This window comes from Ovis aries, chromosome 15, assembly GCF_016772045.2.
Source record: "Ovis aries strain OAR_USU_Benz2616 breed Rambouillet chromosome 15, ARS-UI_Ramb_v3.0, whole genome shotgun sequence".
In the NCBI taxonomy this organism is placed as follows: Eukaryota; Metazoa; Chordata; class Mammalia; order Artiodactyla; family Bovidae; genus Ovis; species Ovis aries.
In genome coordinates this window covers 61,123,377-61,142,576 of record NC_056068.1, presented here as the reverse complement: position 1 = coordinate 61,142,576, position 19,200 = coordinate 61,123,377, and the positions used below count along the sequence as shown (strand labels likewise).

Genomic DNA, 19,200 nt, shown 5'->3' with positions numbered 1-19,200 from the left:
GATCATCTGTACTCAAACGGTGTTTGGTATCTGAAAAGTGTTTCATGGCCAGGTGAGAACTTGGATTATGTAACTGGCAAGATTTATTTCAATTCCAACATTCTGTGATCTAAACTTAAAACAAAGGTAAATTGGGTTATGTATGTATATTTAAGTAAGAAGTATGGCAGCTTTAAAGATGAACAAAAATGTGATTTATCCTTGTCATTTTCCTTTGAATAAGAAGACAAGTAAGGTAAAAATCTGTGACATATACAATGGGCTTATGTGTACATCAAATTATCAAATAAATCACTGTAACAATCCCACTCTAAATACTGAGATTCTCAAAAAAAATCTATTGGCATTATTTTTGCCTTTTTGAAACAAATGAAAGACAAGGCACTGTGAACACTTTTTAATTATAAGAGCTATATTTTCACATGTATTTTTCTAAATCAGTTCAAGTTCAGATTAATATTTTGATTTAAGTTAAACACCATTCAGGTATGACCTAAATCAAATCCCTTATGATTATACAGTGGAAGTGAGATAGATTTAAGGGCCTAGATCTGATAGATAGAGTGCCCGATGAACTATGGAATGAGGTTTGTGACATTGTACAGGAGACAGGGATCAAGACCATGCCCATGGAAAAGAAATGCAAAAAACCAAAATGGCTGTCTGGGGAAGCCTTACAAATAGCTGTGAAAAGAAGAGAAGCGAAAAGCCAAAAAGAAAAGGAAAGATATAAGTATCTGAATGCAGAGTTCCAAAGAATACCAAGAAGAGATAAGAAAGCCTTCTTCAGCAATCAATGCAAAGAAATAGAGGAAAACAACAGAATGGGAAAGACTAGAGATCTCAAGAAAATTAGAGATACCAAGGGAACATTTCATGCAAAGATGGGCTCGATAAGGGACAGAAATGGTATGGACCTAACAGAAGCAGAAGATATTAAGAAGAGATGGCAAGAATACACAGAAGAACTGTACAAAAAGATCTTCACAACCCGGATAATCACGATGGTGTGATCACTCATCTAGAGCCAAACATCCTGGAATGTAAAGTCAAGCAGGTCTTAGAAAGCATCACTACAGACAAAGCTAGTGGAGGTGATGGAATTCCAGTAGAGCTACTTCAAATCCTGAAAGATGATGCTGTGAAAGTGCTGCACTCAATATGCCAGCAAATTTGGAAAACTCAGCAGTGGCCACAGGACTGGAAAAGGTCAGTTTTCATTCCAATCCCAAAGAAAGGCAATGACAAAGAATGCTCAAACTAGCGCACAATTGCACTCATCTCACATGCTAGTAAGGTAATGCTCAAAATTCTCCAAGCCAGGCTTCAGCAACACATGAACCGTGAACTTCCTGATGTTCAAGCTGGTTTTAGAAAAGGCAGAGGAACCAGAGATCAAATTGCCAATATCCGCTGGATCACGGAAAAAGCAAGAGAGTTTCAGAAAAACATCTATTTCTGCTTTATTGACTATGCCAAAGCCTTTGACTGTGTGATCACAATAAACTGTGGAACATTCTGAAAGAGATGGGAATACAGACCACCTGACCTGCCTCTTGAGAAATCTGTATGCAGGTCAGGAAGCAACAGTTAGAACTGGACATGGAACAACAGACTGGTTCCAAATAGGAAAAGGAGTACGTCAAGGCTGTACATTGTCACCCTGCTTATTTAACTTCTATGCAGAGTACATCATGAGAAATGCTGGACTGGAAGAAACACAAGCTGGAACCAAGATTGCCGGGAGAAATATCAATAACCTCAGATATGCAGATGACACCACCCTTATGGCAGAAAGTGAGGAGGAACTAAAAGCCTCTTGATGAAAGTAAGAGGAGAGTGAAAAAGTTGGCTTAAAGCTCAACATTCAGAAAATGAAGATCATGGCATCCAGTCCCATCACTTCATGGGAAATAGATGGGGAAACAGTGGAAACAGTGTCACACTTTATTTTGGGGGGCTCCAAAATCACTGCAGATGGTGACTGCAGCCATGAAATAAAAAGACGCTTACTCCTTGGAGGAAAAGTTATGACCAACCTAGATAGCATATTCAAAAGCAGAGACATTACTTTGCTGACTAAGCTCCGTCTAGTCAAGGCTGTGGTTTTGCCTGTGGTCATGTATGGATGTGAGAGTTGGACTGTGAAGAAGGCTGAGCGCCGAAGAATTGATGCTTTTGAACTGTGGTGTTGGAGAAGACTCTTGAGAGTCCCTTGGACTGCAAGGAGATCCAACCAGTCCATTCTGAAGGAGATCAGCCCTGGGATTTCTTTGGAAGGAATGATGCTAAAGCTGAAACTCCAGTACTTTGGCCACCTCATGCAAAGAGTTGACTCATTGGAAAAGGCTCTGATGCTGGGAGGGATTGGGGGCAGGTGGAGAAGGGGACGACAGAGGATGAGATGGCTGGATGGCATCACTGACTGGATGGACGTGAGTCTGAGTGAACTCCAGGAGTTGGTGATGGACAGGGAGGCCTGGTGTGCTGCGATTCATGGGGTCGCAAAGAGTCGGACATGACTGAGCAACTGAACTGAACTGAACTGAAACATAAGGCATTTCATCTTTAATTTACCTCCACTCTTGAAGTGTGCTATATAATTAATCTCAGAACAGATAAACCCGTAAAATCATTAGGCAAAACATAAAACTGTGATTGGGAAGAGCAATGTACGTATGCTATACTAACCAATTAGAAGAACTGTTCCAACGGCCAAACCTCCACCTGGAATGAAACAAAATGAACAAATTAATCTACCTTTTCATATTATCTTTAGGCATTATCAAGACAGGTACTTCGATAACTTCAAAATTGTAGTTGAGAACAACATTTTAATAACCTTTGCAATACTTGGCTTAAGGTGCTATTATGAAATAATTACATACTATATGTAATTATACACTACACATTACAATTACTTTCATAATATACTGTACTATCCTCCTTTCTCCTGTGATAGGACCATGCAGCATTCAACAGAGCTGGCTAAGCATTCCTTTAATGTTATATTTAGCACTTATTAATAAATTAGCTCAATAGCTGAGACCTAAATGTGCACAGGAGCTTAACTACAACAAAAGCACAACACAGAAAAAAAGGTTATTACAATAGAAACTCCACTTTAATTTTTATTCTCAAATTTAACAAACCTTGGGAGAAAAAAAACTGACAGTTAAAACAAATTCTTTTCCGATTATTAATAACACACACAAATCTGAACACACTCTAAATATATTTATAATGTAAGATGAATATTCTTGTCAAACAAGAGTGGTATGTTCACCACAATCACAAAGCACATTTTCAATTTTACTAGAAAATGCAATTTTAATTACATTTGAATTAGGGTAATATGATCATAAATATATAACTGAAATAGAGGTTTATGAAAAATCAATTTAAAATCAAGTTTTAAGAAACTAGAACATCAGAAAGATAGACATTCAACCACTTGATGACTGATATTTTGTTTGTGAAACCATTTTTGAATGCATTACTATGTGTTATTGGTGCAAATGCTAACAAGTTCACTTAAAAATTTAAAAACGTATACACAAAGAATCAACTGAACTTAAAGTATAATTAATTTAAAAAGAAACTAAAAATTATTGGATAACTGAAGACAATATTTTTAGCGTTGTTTACAAAATTGTGAAACATTTAAAATATAATAAAGAATCTTTTCCCAAAAAGTTTTATAGTGACAAACAATACATAGAAAAACTTGGTATGAAAAATTCATGACAGTGTTTATTTTTTGCCTTGAAAATAAGCATAAGTAAGTTATGTTTCAAAGAATTTGATATTTGGTAAGCTGCATGCACACTTAATATAATCCAACATTTGAGGACTTTATGACTATATACAGAGCATTCAAAATTGTTAGAAACAATTTTTAAAAGGAACAAATACATTTAAATATTTTAAGTGGTTATGTTATAGAATTAAGTATGAATTTTAACTTCACATTGAGATAATGAGATAATTCTTTCATTTGTGTATTTAAAGCCCTACCAAACTACACAGGATAACTTCAAATGTTGGTCAAACTAAAAGTTTAGCATAAACTGAAATATATGTGATGATAACAACCATAAAAGATGAGAGCAAAAAGGTTCTCTTTGGGAGAAGAGTAAATATTTAGTTTTACAGTTTGTGCTACATATAGACCAATATTAATTTTTTAATCCATTTTAAATATTTTAAATTATACTTTCCAACTCTTCACTATTTTTCCTCACATGTAAAAATATTTAGCTAGTAATTATCATTTTTTGTATTTGAGATGAAATAATATAGGCACATAACAGATACTCCAAGTTTCTAGTCTACTATAAAAAAAAATAGCTAACGTTTTTCCATAACTTAATCTTTATAGGAAGGATTTAGATTTGTTATCTAAACTTCTTTGGGTCTATAGTCATGTCTTCTCAAATTAGGAATTTATATAAGGCCTCCACGTGGAATATTTAGAGAAGTAGATATTTTTTGTGAATGATATTCACAGTGAAATAAAAACTGATCAAGAAATAGTTCTCCAACTGAATGATATGATATCTTGCTCAGGTGTCTTGCCCAAAGAAGTACAGTAAGAGCTACTCTTACCATTCTGACAATTATTTTATTAGAAACAATCAATACATGATACAGTAAATAGATTATTTGATAAATTATCAGTATTAATTGTACTACTGTATTAACAGTAAGCAGCAAATCAGACTATACTATGAAGGTAGTTTTCTGCCTGAGTTGAACAATCCACTGTTTCTGGTAATTCAGGAAACAAAAGTTTTAAATATCACATATACTAAAATCATATATGGAAAATTTTTATGTTTGGAAAATGTAAACATTACTTAAAACAATATGAGGACACTTCAATAATTTTTATCAGGCAAATTAATATTCTATTTGGCTTCTCTTACAAAAAGGCAACCTACTTTTTTTCTAATGGGCTATATTATATAAATTCACTAGACTGAAATTTGAATTGGCCCTAGTAAAGCTGGTCATTTGGAAGGTTAGTCATGGGAAATAAGAAGAAGCCACCTTATTATTTATAAATCAAGCTTTTATTCTATGTATATGAGGTAAAGTGATTTTGACATGACCATATACACAAGCATGTAGCTGTAAAGTTCCTATATTCTTCCAAACTTCATTTTAGTGTGTGATAAGACCACATTTCCCCCAAATACTCTGTATAAGGTATTTTGAAATATCTCACTCAATATACTGAGATTCTAGCTATATTTTAAACTAGAGGAAATTTTAATAAGTTAGCAGTCATTCTCCCTACCCAAAATGGAAAAGCTTAACCAACTAAACACAAGATGCTTGACATGATATATTCAACAAGTTAGCTTTCAATACATCTTTAAATTCAGCAATTCATTAGCAATTTTAAAAGCAGCACAGATTTCACACTAATAGTTCCTAATTAAAATAGAAATATCATTTCCCAATAGTACATTAAAATGTCTGACAGGTAAGTAACAGTGTAAGTAAGCACTTGTCTTAGGAATTCATATAGGCCTTCAAGTGGAATATTCAGAGACATAAATGCTTTTTGTGAATGAAATTCATAGTGAAATGATAAGAACAGACCAAGAAATAGTTTCCCAATTAAATATGATAACACTGCACAGGTGGACACACACACAAAGAAGTAAAAAATGGTCTTGTTCAATGCCTCCTCTTCCCTTTAATCATATCAGATAAATCACCAATATTCTAGGTCACTAAAAAAATAAATTTTTGGTTTTACCTCTAGACCCCACTTTAAGAAGTATATTTAAGCTCATCTCCAGCTTACTAAAAAAATATGGGAGAATATTTTATCAACTTGTAAGTTCACACAAGTTTGAAAGCTTGAAAATACTTTCCAAGTGATGTCTTAAAGTACAAAATTCATCAAGCTTTTACATTTTAAAAAATTGACAGTATTTTGTCTTAAAACTAGAAAAAATATAAAAGCTTAAGAAACACTAGAAGATTTAAGATTTTAAGTGTCAGTATCTATTTTTTAACTTCTTTAAATATGAAGGAAAGATTTTAAAAAAATTATGTGAATAGTTAGACAATGATATATTAATTTAAAGGGAGAACATTCAATTCCTACACAGTTCTCAAAACAAATCTCCAATTAAGCTATACATTTAGGGTAAACAAGGTCAAATTAATATATTAGAATATGAAGGTCATAAGTGATATCTTGTTTTACAATAAAGGCAACTCCTTTTTCAAAGTTAAAAGTTTCAAAGTAAAAGGGAAGAGAAATAAAAGTTAGGAAAGAGAAGTCTTTCATCCTAGTTCTTTCCAGTGCTCTTTATAAATCAGTAGTTTTGCTTAAAATTATAGAAGCAAAATAGGCATCTTAAAGGCACTATAGGGAAAATGCAAGGTAACAGCCATATCCTTTGTTCACAGCAATATCCTTAACTACCTAATTAATGCTACACTTCAAATTAACTTGCAGTTATATGATTAACAAGTCTACTTTTTCTAGGTAAGAAACATCCTAACAACTCTTGGTTATCACAGTTATTGGCTGGGCAAACATGGGAATCAAAACAGAAAAGCCATCAACAATGAGAATGGTTCTGTTAATTAAATTTTATGAAACAATTTTACAAAGGAATGAACGGCATTTGCTTTAAAATGTACAGGTATCAATTGTTAAAACATCATAACTGGGATTATACTAAATAAACAGGCTAAGCTTAATGTATATTATCCCATACTCCAGATTAAGATGTGTGTGTGCTCAGTGGTATTCAACTCTTTGTGACCCATGGCCTGTAGCCCAACAGGCTCTTCTGTCCATGGGATTTTCCTGGCAAGAATACTGGTGTGGGTTGCCATTTCCTTCTCCAGGGGATCTTCCCAACCCAGGGATCGAACACGTTTCTCCTGTGTCTCCGGCACTATGGGTGGATATTTACCCGCTGAGCTATTAGGGAAGCCAGATTAAAATATAGTGGAGGAAAGGACTAGGCCAACCAGTATTTATTTTTTCACGGCAATGTTGAAAATGGTAGCTACCCTCAAGCTTCTTCAGGGCAGTCTTCCTGGATTATTATTTACCCCAATTCCTATTTGCACTCACTTGTCTGTCAAAACTTAATAAATTCTGAACACCACAGAGTTTAATCCAGTTAAAACTGAGAAGTCATCCGTCCTTCAACTATCTTTTTGAAGGATGAGCCTGGGAGATAATTTCTCTACGTTAGTCCATATGGTCCTAAAATCCACTATTTTATATTCAAGGAAAAGAGAAATTCTGCCAGAATCCTTTATCTACCATATAATCTCCTTGGAAATTCTTGGAAGAAGAAAAATGATATATTTACACACACTGTCCTCAAATAACAACATAAATGTTCTGGAAAGGGACGGTTGAGAAACTGGGTTAGGAAATCCCCGAATGTAAATTAGTCAACTTGGGAAATATAAATCGATATCTAACAATAAAATAAAGAATAAAAATATTTAATACAATTAGATCATGAAAGTTAAGATGCAGTAATAGAAAAGTCTCAAATTTATAAAACACTTCGGAGTAAGCAATGGAAATATTAGTACATCATCAAATAACTAACATTCAAATCGTCTATTTTATGCCTTTCAAATATATTTTGCATCTACACTTAAAATTACAATAATGTCACAATGGCAGTAGTAAAATATCACTGCAGAGGATGTCAGCGACAATACAATATTTACTTGTTATGCAGTAACTACAGAATATATTTAGGCAACAACAATGTCACAGTATAGTTTCATCATTCTGATGTCATAGCATCCTATTATCATTACATTTTGTCACTATAAGATTATATTAGACTTGTCACAATCTTGAGTCAGATAACATTTCAGAACCACAGTATAATCTGAATTGCTTTTACTTTTGTGCATACACATTAGCAGCCAAATGTTTCACTTTCAAACAATGGTTTAGTGATCAACACATATATAGGGTTTGCTCCAAAGGGCCACAGAAAATAGAAAATCAAAATATAAAAATGCCATTAGGAAGTTAACAACTAAAATATTTCAGAGATTTTATTATTCCAAATGTAGTAACTCCTATTAGAAGAATGTCTTCAACTTCTGTGCAATTTGAGAATTAACTGTATACATGCAAAATATATTTCAAAATATCCAAAAACTGATACTTATTTCAATCATTTTAATGAACACTAATTTTTAGCATAAGCTTGTTAGAGTCAAATAAATAGATTCCCCAACTTCGGAAGCAAATCTGAAGAAATTTAAAATTACAGTTCAAGTTTATATCACTGTAAAAAAACACAAGGAAGGTGCTTTGGGTCACCTTTCTGGTGGGTGCTTTAAGAGGCTATACAGTTAAATCTTTAGGCTTAGATGCCATATGGTTAAAAACATCTGAAAAGAGTTCTCAAAAATTTGAAGCAATTGCAGCATAGTGCAGAGCATTAAATGTGGAGCCTGAAGGGCAGCCAGACTGTCACTAGTTTTGTGACTCTATTCCTGTCGGTTAGTCGCCGAATCTGATTTTAGAGCTGAAACACGTAATTCCATCCTACGTGTTTCATAATCTGTGCACGCTTTTTCCTACACATTATTTTTCTTTAAACCAAGAACTTATTTAGAATCTATAAGTACCAGGCACTGTGCTAGTTACATTTTGTTATTCAAATGAGGAACTGAAGATGTAATGTTAGAATATGTGACCTTTTTGTTTGGAGAGTTTCAGGATCAGTGAATGAAGTTACATATCTCTATTGAGTTATCAAAAAAAGGACTAGGAACAGCCTCCAAGTTTTACATTTAAATACAAGATGACACCAAATTAAACTCACAAGTGAAATAAATATTTGCCAACTAGACATTTTGAATCATTTCTGTTTACAGTACCATGCAATTTAGGAAGGCAACAGAGTTGAAACAATTAAGGGAAATCATTCAAATTTATTATTTAAATTTATGTAGAAATAACCAGGATCCAGTTATGGTCATAAAGTAAGAGACGTAAGAAGCCATACTCTTTCTCATTGGCCTTTCTATTGCTAAACCTATCTCAAAAGTCTACCGGTGGGGGAAAAAACTACAGAGTGAAAATGACAAGGGAAGTACAAGAACAATGGCATTTGTAATATTTTATGAAAGTGTACAAGACTTAACTGACACATCTCACCCTGCAATAATAAAATTATGAAATACAAACATGGACCAATTTTAGTAAAGTAGCATTCTGATAGGAATTAACTACTTTACAAGCTTTATTAACACAGCAGCTTTGTCCTACCTATCTAATCTGTTCAGTCTTTTCAACATAATGGTTATTAATCAAGCATATTCTTTAGCAAGCCTTCTCAAGAAAAATTCCAGAGATTTTGGAAAGCCTAAAATCTGGACTTCTTTTTCTCGTTAAAATGTAAAATAATTTTAAACATCGTTTGAGATGTAACTCTGGGCAGCAAAATATATAGAGAAAAAACAACAAAAACAAATATACATATATTTAACGCAGATACTGGGTACGTCTGTTAAGGTCAAAGACAGGCTTTCATTACTTGGATCCACCTAAGCTCTAACATACATTCTTTTTAAGTCAATATGATTAAAGATTCAGAACCAGGAGATAAGCAGTCAGGCGGCGAAAGGGGGGACGTTACTTTTTTCAGCATCTTCTATTTATTCCCATCTGTCTCAAGTGATACAAACTTCTGTAGGTTAGCCCAAATCATGGGCTATCTGGGATTCACATAAGGGTGCATTCAAAAGACCGGGACGGGATCCTAGATGAATGCCAAATCGTCTCTGATTCCCCTGAACTAGGAATGCAAAGCATGTAGGTTTCCTGTCATAATCGAGAAAAAGGCTGGTGGGCACCAAAAGTAGAAAGTAGGAGCACAAAACCAGATCTGATTAACAGCATTTAAAGTCTCCATGCAACCCTTCCTCCCCTCCATCAGACTGGGCCATCCTCTCCAAGTCCGAATGCTGAGAGGTGAGAGAGAGATGTGGGGTCAGGGTGTCTACCCCGGCAGGTCCCCTCCCTCTTTTCCCTCTGCTGAGCCCAGATCTCCGTTCTGAACCGACCTAGGAACTGGTCCAGGGCTGGCAGCCCGGTTGATACCAGCAGCTGTCCATTCCGCACCGACCGCCGTGTCCCCGCGATGGACACCAGTCGAGAGCAACCGCTGTCGGCACCGCTGGCTCTGGGACCCCTCCGCTGGAAGCTAGTAACGTTGTTCGTGCTGGCCGCCGCCACCATAGACCCAGTACTCCGGGTGCCGGTGCCGCTGGTCCCTGCTACCGCCATCTTGGGGCTTCCCGCGTTGACCCAATGAGAACTCTGGGAGCTTAACCGACGGGCCTGTCACAGTCTTCCCCAAACTCCCGCCTCCTCGACTCTTGAAGCCAATAGGACTGAGGGCTCCCTCCCGAGTCAACCAATTGGAAGGCGTATTGCTGAAAAGTGCGTTTACGTCAGGACTGCCGACTTCTGCAAGGCCCAGGTGGGAAAGAGCCACTTGAGTCCTGGACGAGAGTCTTCCTGGGTTCTTTGGGGCTTGAGGTGGGTAATATCATTAACGTTCTTCTCGTTTTGAGTGTCTTCATTCACGTTGAGTTAAAAAAAAAAAAAAAGGGCTGGTGGTGGGGTATATCAAGCAACTTTCAGTAGGACCCTGCACTTTGCTCCTCTCTGTAGTAAACAGGATACCGCTCCCCATCCCAGGCCTTTTCCGGCATCCTCTTCAGGTCTTTTTCTAAGTAGTTGGGTAACATGGAAGGAATTGAAACTCTTACCTTAGTAGCTTGTTCAGCCCCTGGGCTCGGTTCCTCAGTGCCGGTGGCAGCTGGGTTGGATTTAGACAGAGTAAAAACTCTTGAGCTTTGAGGCTTTTTGATTTCCCTCTGTTTCAAACAGCAGATGATAAACTGTACCTCTCTTGACACGTCCCCGTAAGTTGCTTTCGTTAATTTTAATTAGTGCTTCTGGAAGTCTTAGAGCGCCTTTCCATAAGTGGTGTGAATGATAAGTGTTATTCTGACAACCTTGTTCACACATTTAATTGTCGTTTGCTGTTAAGGCAGCTGCAAATAACACAATACTTTAGTGTGTTTTTTTTTTTTAACCCGAAAAACTGGTAAGAATTACATGTGTATGTGCTTTCTTTTTCAAGTGATCTGTGAACTCTGAATCCAGAGTTTATTAGAATAGGAATTTTACATGATGAAAAATTTTTACATTTTACATGTAAAAAGGTTACATGTAGATTTTGGAAAAAAGCCATGAATCCTTGGATTTAAATTTTGTTCTCAAAATTTTGAGCTGGGCGTGGAGTAGGGGGTTGGAGTAAGTAATCTTTGAAGACGTTCATGATTGACAGATGTGTAAACTAAAAGAGTCCCAAGTTATGCTTGCACTGATACTAATTGTTGATTTTGACAGTGATCTATGATACTAATAAAATGCATCAAAACTTCATCAAAACTCTTGCATTGAATTGTTTTAAATCTCAGTGACTTGTAAAAACTGGCTGATTCTTTTTGAGATTATATTGCTACATAGTGACTCGAGTTTTTCATTTGGGTAGGTTTTTGTTTTTTAAAGAAAAATGTTCAGGAAAAAAAAGCGCGTTGCAGTTTAACAATATATCAACTGGAAAGCTTGATCAGGCTTTAGGTGCCTTCATTTAGAGTCTCATCAGTATAATTCTGTGATGCCAATCATTCAGTAAGTAGCTGTTGAAGGTTTATTATCTGCTTGGACCTAAACTTGTCATTTTAGGGCAAAGTAAAAAAAAATTGTTCTCATTTGGAGGAGATAAGATTAACACATAGATAACAACATATCAATTAAAATGATCACAGTGAACAATATATGTTACTATTGCCCTGTAGTAAGTAAGTACTCAAGAAGACCAAAACAGAAAGTGAGAAAGCACTCCAATAACAAATAGGAACTTCTTAGACAGTTTTGCTGCTCTGAAAACTTTGAAGTATACAAATATTGAATTTCTATGGATTTATTTACTACATATTCGCTTATTTTCTACTCTCTTTACTTCAGTCTTTAGTTTTCTAAGGTGAAAAATTGTTTTTCAGCTTTAACTACAATCCAGGAAGATGTGCACCAATGCATTCCTGAAGTTAACATATAATCTTTGGTACAACATTATCATCGGTTCAGTTCAGTCGCTCAGTCGTGTTCATCTCTTTGGGACCCCATGGACTGCAGCATACCAGGACTCCTTGTCCATCACCAACTCCCGAAGCTTGCTGAAACTAATGTTCATCAAGTCGGTGATGCCATCCAACCATCTCATCCTCTGTCGTCCCCTTCTCCTCTCGCCTTCAATCTTTCCCAGCATCAGGGTCTTTTCTAATGAATCAGTTCCTTGCATCAGATGGCCAAAGTATTGGAATTTCAGCTTCAGCCTCAGTCCTTCTGATGAATATTCAGGACTGATTTCCTTTAGGATGGACTTTAGGATCTCCTTGCTGTCCAAGGGACTCTCAAGAGTCTTCTCCAACACCACAGTTCAAAAGCGTCAATTCTCAGGCGCTCAGTCCAACTCTCACATCCATACATGACTACTGGAAGAACCATAGCTTTGACTAGACAGACCTTTGTTGGCAAAGTAATGTCTCTGCTTTTTAATATGCTGTCTAGGATGGTCATAACTTTTCTCCCAAGGAGCAAGGGTCTTTTAGTTTCATGGCTGCAGTCACCATCTGTTGTGATTTTTGGAGCCCAAGAAAATAAAGTCTGTCACTGTTTCCACTGTTTCCCCACCTATTTGCCATGAAGTGATGGGACCTGATACCATGATCTTAATTTTCTGAATGTTGAGCTTTAAGCCAGCTTTTTCACTCTCCTCTTTCACTTTCATCAAGAGACTCTTTAGTTCCTCTTTGCTTTCTGCCATAAGTGTGGTGTCATCTGCATACCTGAGGTTATTGATATTTCTCCCAGCAATCTTGATTCCAGCTTGTGCTTCTTCCAGCCCGATGTTTCTCATGATGTACTCTGCATATAAGTTAAATAAGCACGGTGACAATATACAGCCTTGACGTACTCCTTTCCCAATTTGGAACCAGTCTGTTGTTCCCTGTCTGGTTCTAACTGTTGCTTCTTGACCTGCATACAGATTTCTCATTAGGCAGGTTAGGTGGTCTGGTATTCCCATCTCTTTAAGAATTTTCCACCGGTGATCCACACAGTCAAAGTCTTTGGCATAGTCAATAAAGCAGAAGTAGATGTTTTGCTTGAATTCTCTTGCTTTTTCAATGATCCAATGATTGTTGGCAATTTGATCTCTGGTTCCTCTGCATTTTCTAAATCCAGCTTGAACATCTGAAAGTTCTCTGATCACGTACTGTTGAAGCTTGGCTTGGAGAATTTTGAGCATTACTTTGCTAGCATGTGAGATGAGTGCAATTATGGGGTAGTTTCAGCATTCTTTAGAATTGTGTTCTTTGGGATTGGAATGAAAACTGACCTTTTCCAGTCCTTTGGCCGTTGCTGAGTTTTCCAAGTTTACTGACATATTGAATGCAGCACTTGCACAGCCTCATGTTTTAGGATTTGAAACAGCTCAGCTGGAATTCCATCACTTCCACTAGCTTTGTTCATAGTAATGCATCCTAAGGCCTACTTGACTTATCATTCCAGAATGTCTGGTTCTAGGTGAGTGATCACAGCATCATGGTTATCTGGGTCATGATGATCTTTTGTGTATAGTTGTTTTATGTGTCTTGCCACCTCTTCTTAATATCTTCTGCTTCTGTTAGGTCCATACTATTTCTGTCCTTGATGGTGCCCATTTTTGTGTGAAATGTTTCCTTGGTATCTCTTAATTTTCTTCAAGAGATCTCTAGTCTTTCCCATTCTATTGTTATCCTCTATTTCTTTGCATTAATCACTGAAGAAGGCTTTTGTTACCTTTCCTTGCTTTTCTTGGAACTCTTCAATCAGGTGGAATCATCTCTCCTTTTATCATTTGCCTTTCACTTCTCTTCTTTTCACAGCTATTTGTAAGGCCTTCTCAGATAACTATTTTGCCTTTATGCATTTCTTCTTGGGGATGGTCTTGGTCATCATCTCCTGTACAATGTCATGAACCTCTGTCCATAGCTCTTCAGGCATTCTGTCTATCAGATCTAATCCCTTGAACCTGTTTGTCACTTGCACTAAATCATCAAATGATTTAGGTAATACCCGAATGGTCTAGTGCTTTTCCCCACTTTCTTCAATTTAAGTCTGAATTTGGCGATAAGGAGTTCATGATCTGAGCTACCGGCAGCTCCTGGTCTTATTTTTGCTGACTGTATAGAGCTTTTGCTGACTGTATAGAGCTTCTCCATCTTTGACTACAAAGAATATAATCAATCTGATTTTGGTGTTGACCATCTGGTGATGTTCATGTGAAGAGTTGTCTCTTGTGTTGTTTGAAGAGGGTGTTTGCTATGACCTGTGCATCCTCTTGGCAAAACTCTGTTAGCCTTTTTCCTGCTTCTTTTTCCACTCCAAAGCTAAATTTGGCTGTTACTCCAGGTATCTCTTGACTTCCATGTTTGGCTTAAAGCTCAACATTCAGAAAATGAAGATCATGGCATCTGGTCCCATCACTTCATGGGAAATAGATGGGGAAACAGTAGAAACAGTGTCAGCCTTTATTTTGGGGAGCTCCAAAATCACTGCAGATGGTGACTGCAGCCATGAAATTAAAAGACACTTACTCCTTGGAAGAAAAGTTATGACCAACCTAGATAGCATATTCAAAAGCAGAGACATTACTTTGCCGACTAAGGTCCGTCTAGTGAAGACTATGGTTTTTCCTGTGGTCACGTATGGATGTGAGAGTTGGACTGTGAAGAAGGCTGAGCGCCGAAGAATTGATGCTTTTGGACTGTGGTGTTGGAGAAGACTCTTAAGAGTCCCTTGGACTGCAAGGAGATCCAACCAGTCCATTCTGAAGGAGATCAGCCCTGGGATTTCTTTGGAAGGAATGATGCTGAAGCTGAAACTCCAGTACTTTGGCCACCTCATGCAAAGAGTTGACGCATTGGAAAAGACTCTGATGCTGGGAGGGATTGGGGGTAGGAGGAGAAGGGGACAACAGAGGATGAGATGGCTGGATGGCATCACGGACTCAACGGACGTGAGTCTGAGTGAACTCCGGGAGTTTGTGATGGACAGGGAGGCCTGGCGTGCTGCAATTCATGGGGTCGCAAAGAGTCGGACACGACTGAGCAACTGAACTGTGATGAAAAGGACATCTATTCTTGGTATTAGTTCTAGAACGTCTTGTAGATCATCATAGAACTGTTCAGCTTCAGCTTCTTCAGCTTTAGTGGTTGGGACATAGACTAGATTACTGTGATATTGAATGATTTGCTTTGGAAACGAACAGATCATTCTGTCATTTTGAGACTGCACCCAAGTACTGCAGTTTGTACTCTTGTTGACTATGAGGGCTGCACCATTTCTTCTAAGATATTCTTGCCCAACGTAGTAGATATAATGGTTATGAGTTAAATTCGTCCATTTGCCCATTCCAGTTCATTTTAGTTCACTGATCTCTAAAATGTCAATATTCATTCTTGCCATTTCCTGTTTGACCAGTTCCAACTTACTTTGATTTATGAACCTAAATTATTCCAGGTTCCCCTTCAATATTGTTCGTTACAGCATCAGGCTTGACTTCTATTAGCAGCCATATACACAACTGTGCGTTGTTTTTGCTTTGGCTCCATCTCTTTCTTCTTTCTGTAGATATTTCTCTACCCTTCTCCCTTAGCATATTGTGCACCTGGGAAGTTCATTTTTCAGTGTCCTATCTTTTTGCCTTTTCATACTGCTCATGGGGTTCTCAAGGCAAGAATATTGAAGTGGTTTGCCATTCCCTTCTCCAGTGGACCACGTTTTGTGAGAACTCTTTACCATGATCTGTCTGTCTTGCATGGCCCTGCACGACATGGCTCATACTTTCATTGACTTAGACAAGGCTGTGATCCAAGTGATCAGTTTGGTTAGTTTTCTGAAGTTGTGGTTTCCATTTTGTCTGCCCTCTGATGGATAATGTTCATGGATAGGTGACTCAATATTTTCAGTGTCAGTTCTTCCATAATTGATCCATAGATTTCATGCACTCTCAGTTAGAATCCCATCATATTATTTCATGGAGATTAACAGACTGGTTCTGTAGTTTATATGGAAAGACAAAAAATCTAGAATAGCAGACACAATATTGAAGAACAGAGATGTAGTACTGACTCTACCTGACTTCAAGACTTACTATAAAGTATTAGTGGAGCAGTATACAGAATCCAGAAATAGACCCACATGAATATAGGGAACTTATCTTAGACAAAATGAGCAAAAGCAATACAGTGGAGCAAAGATAGTCTTTGCTTTGGAACAGTCAGTCATATACATGCAAAAATAAACAAGTAAATAAATATTGACACAGACTTTACTTCAGGAAAATTAACTCAGAATGAATCACATACATAAGTGTAAAATAAACTATGAAACTCAAGTAGGATAACGTTAGAGAAAATGTAGCTTACCTTGGGGATGGTAATGACTTTTTAGATACGCCAAAAACATCATCTATAAAAGAAAGAGTAGACAGGTTGGACTTCATCAAAATTAAGAACTTCTGCTGTGTGAAGGACAGTATCAAGAGAATGAGAAGAGATGCCACAGACTGGGAGAAGATAATTGCAAGGACACACTTGATAAAGGGCTGTAATCCAAAATATACGAAAGTCATACTCTTACCATTTGTTGTTGTTAGTTGCTCCGTCCTATCCAGCTCTTTGAGACCCCATGGACTGCAGCATGCCAAGCTTCAGTCCTCCACTATTTCCCAGAGTTTGCTCAAATTCATGTCCTTTCAGTCTGTGATGTTGTCCAACCAACCTCTGCTGCCCCTTCCCTCTTTTGTCTTCAGTTTTTTCTACCATCAAGGTCTTTTCCAGTGAGTCAGCTTTTTGTAATAGTTGGTCCAAGTATTGGACCTTCAGCATCAGCCCTTCCAATGGATATTCAGAACAGATTTCCTTCAGGATTGATTGGTTTGATCTCCTTCCAGTCCAGGAAGAGCACCATAAGAGTCTTCTCCAGCACCACAATTCAAAACCATCAATTCTTCAGTGCTCAGTCTTCTTTATGGTCCAACTCTCAAATCTGTGCATGACCACTGGAAAAACCATAGCTGTGATTATGGTGATCTTTGGTGGCAAAGCGATGCCTCTGCTTTTTAATACACTGTGTAGGTTTATCATAACTTTTCTTCTAAGGCACAAGCATTTTTTAATTTCATGACTGCAGTCACCATCTGAGTGACTTTGGAGCCCAAGAAAATAAACCCACCGCTTCCACTTTTTCCCCTGCTATTTGTCATGAAGTGATGGAACCGGATGTCAGATCTTAATTTTTGAATGTTAAGTTTCAGACCATCTTTCTCACTGTCCTCTTTCATCCTCATCAAGAGGCTCTTTCAGTTCAGTTCAGTTGTATCTGACCCTTTGCTGCCCCATGGACTGCAGCACACAAAGCCTCCCTGTCCATCACCAACTCCAGGAGTTTACTCAAACTCACATCCATTGAGTCGATGATGCCATCCAACCATCTCATCTTCGGTCATCCCCTTCTCCTCCCACCTTCAATCTTTCCCAGCATCAGGGTCTTTTCTAATGAGTCAGTTCTTTGCATCAGGTGGGCAGAGTATTGGAGTTTCAGCTTCAGCCTCAGTCCTTCCAATGAATATTCAGGACTGATTTCCTTTAAGATGGACTGGTTGGATCTCCTTGCTGTCCAAGGGACTCTCAAGAGTCTTCAACATCACAGTTCAGAAGCATCGATTCAGCACTCAGCTTTCTTTATAGTCCAGCTCTCACATCCATACATGACTACTGGGAAAACCATAGTTTTTACTAGACGGACCTTTGTTGGCAAAGTAATGTCTCTGACTTTTAATTTGCTGTCTAGGTTGGTCATATCTTTTCTTCCAAGGAGCAGACGTCTTTTAGTTTCATGGCTGCAGTCACCATCTGCAGTGATTTTGGAACCCCCCCAAAATGAAGTCTGTCACTGTTTCCACATTTATTTGCCATGAAGTGATGTGACCAGATGCCATGTTCTTAGTTTTCTGAATGTTGAGTTTTAAAGAAGCTCTTTGTTCCTCTTCATTTTCTCCCGTTAGAGTGGTATCATCTGCATATCTGAGGTTGTTGATATTTCTCCTGGCAGTCTTGGTTCCAGCTTGGGACTCAAACAGCCAGCATTTTACATGATATACCTTCATCTTAAATAAGCAGTGTGACAATATATAGCCTTGTTGTACTCCTTTCCCAGTTTTGAACCAGTCAGGTGTTCCATGTTTGGTTTTAACTGTTGCTTCTTGACCCGATTACAGGTTTCTTAGGAGACAGGTAAGGTGTTCTGATACTGCCATCTCTTAGAACTTTCCTCGGTTTGTTGTGATCTACACAGTCAAAAGCTTTAGTGTAGTCAGTGTAGCAGAAGTATATATTTTTCTGAAATTCTCTTTCTTTTTCCATGATCTAAGGTGTGTTGCAATTTGATCTTCTTCCTCTGCCTTTTCTAAATCCAGCTCGTACCTCTGGATATTTTCAGTTCATGTGCTACTGAAGCCTTGCTTGAAGGATTTTGGGCATAACTTTGGTAGCATGTGAAATGAGGGCAGGACACGACTGAAGCGACTTAGCAGCAGCAGCAGCAGTAGGGTAGTTTGAACAGTCTTTGTCATTACCCTTTTTTGAAATTGGAATGAAAACTGACCTTTTCCAATCTTGACTTGTTGAGTGCAGCACTTTCACAGCATCATCTTTTAGGGTTTTAAATAACTCAGCTGGAATTCCATCACTTCCACTATCTTTGTTTGTAGTAATGCTTCCTAAGGCCCACTTGACACACTCCAGGATGTCCTGCTCTAGGTGAGTGACCACACCGCCGTGGTTATCCAGGTCATTGAGACCGTTTTTTGCATAGTTCTGTGTATTCTTGCCATCTGTTCTTAATGTCTTCTGCTTCTTTTAGGTCCTTGCCATTTCTGTCCTTTATGATGCTCATCTTTGCATGAAATGTTCCCTTGATTTCTCCAGTTTTCTTGAAGAGATATCTAGTCTTCCCCATTCTGTTGTTTTTCTCTGTATATTTGCATTGTTCAT

General features: G+C 37.6%; 2 protein-coding genes across 20 annotated transcripts in view; one reads left to right on the top strand and one right to left on the bottom strand.

Moving 5' to 3' along the window:
• ELP4 (elongator acetyltransferase complex subunit 4) overlaps positions 1-10,335 on the bottom strand; it is a 240,986-nt gene extending 230,651 nt beyond the window's left edge. Inside the window, exons 1-2 of the mRNA XM_004016368.6 lie at positions 10,090-10,335; positions 2,692-2,727 (exon numbers count right to left, since the gene is read on the bottom strand). Of these exons, the coding sequence (XP_004016417.3) occupies positions 2,692-2,727; positions 10,090-10,312 (259 nt within the window). The 5' untranslated portion in view covers positions 10,313-10,335. The remainder of the gene's footprint in view (positions 1-2,691; positions 2,728-10,089) is intronic.
• A 143-nt stretch (positions 10,336-10,478) lies between these two features.
• The window catches only part of IMMP1L (inner mitochondrial membrane peptidase subunit 1), an 89,797-nt gene continuing 81,075 nt past the window's right edge, over positions 10,479-19,200 (top strand). For 14 of the 19 annotated variants that reach the window (XM_004016367.6, XM_042233311.2, XM_060400039.1 and 11 more), the window contains exon 1: positions 10,479-10,567. The gene's annotated coding sequence lies outside the window, so the exon portion shown is untranslated. Of the gene's footprint in view, positions 10,568-12,102; positions 18,967-19,200 lie in introns of all 19 variants that reach the window. The other 5 variants (XM_042233317.2, XM_042233315.2, XM_060400038.1 and 2 more) reach the window with 2 other exon arrangements.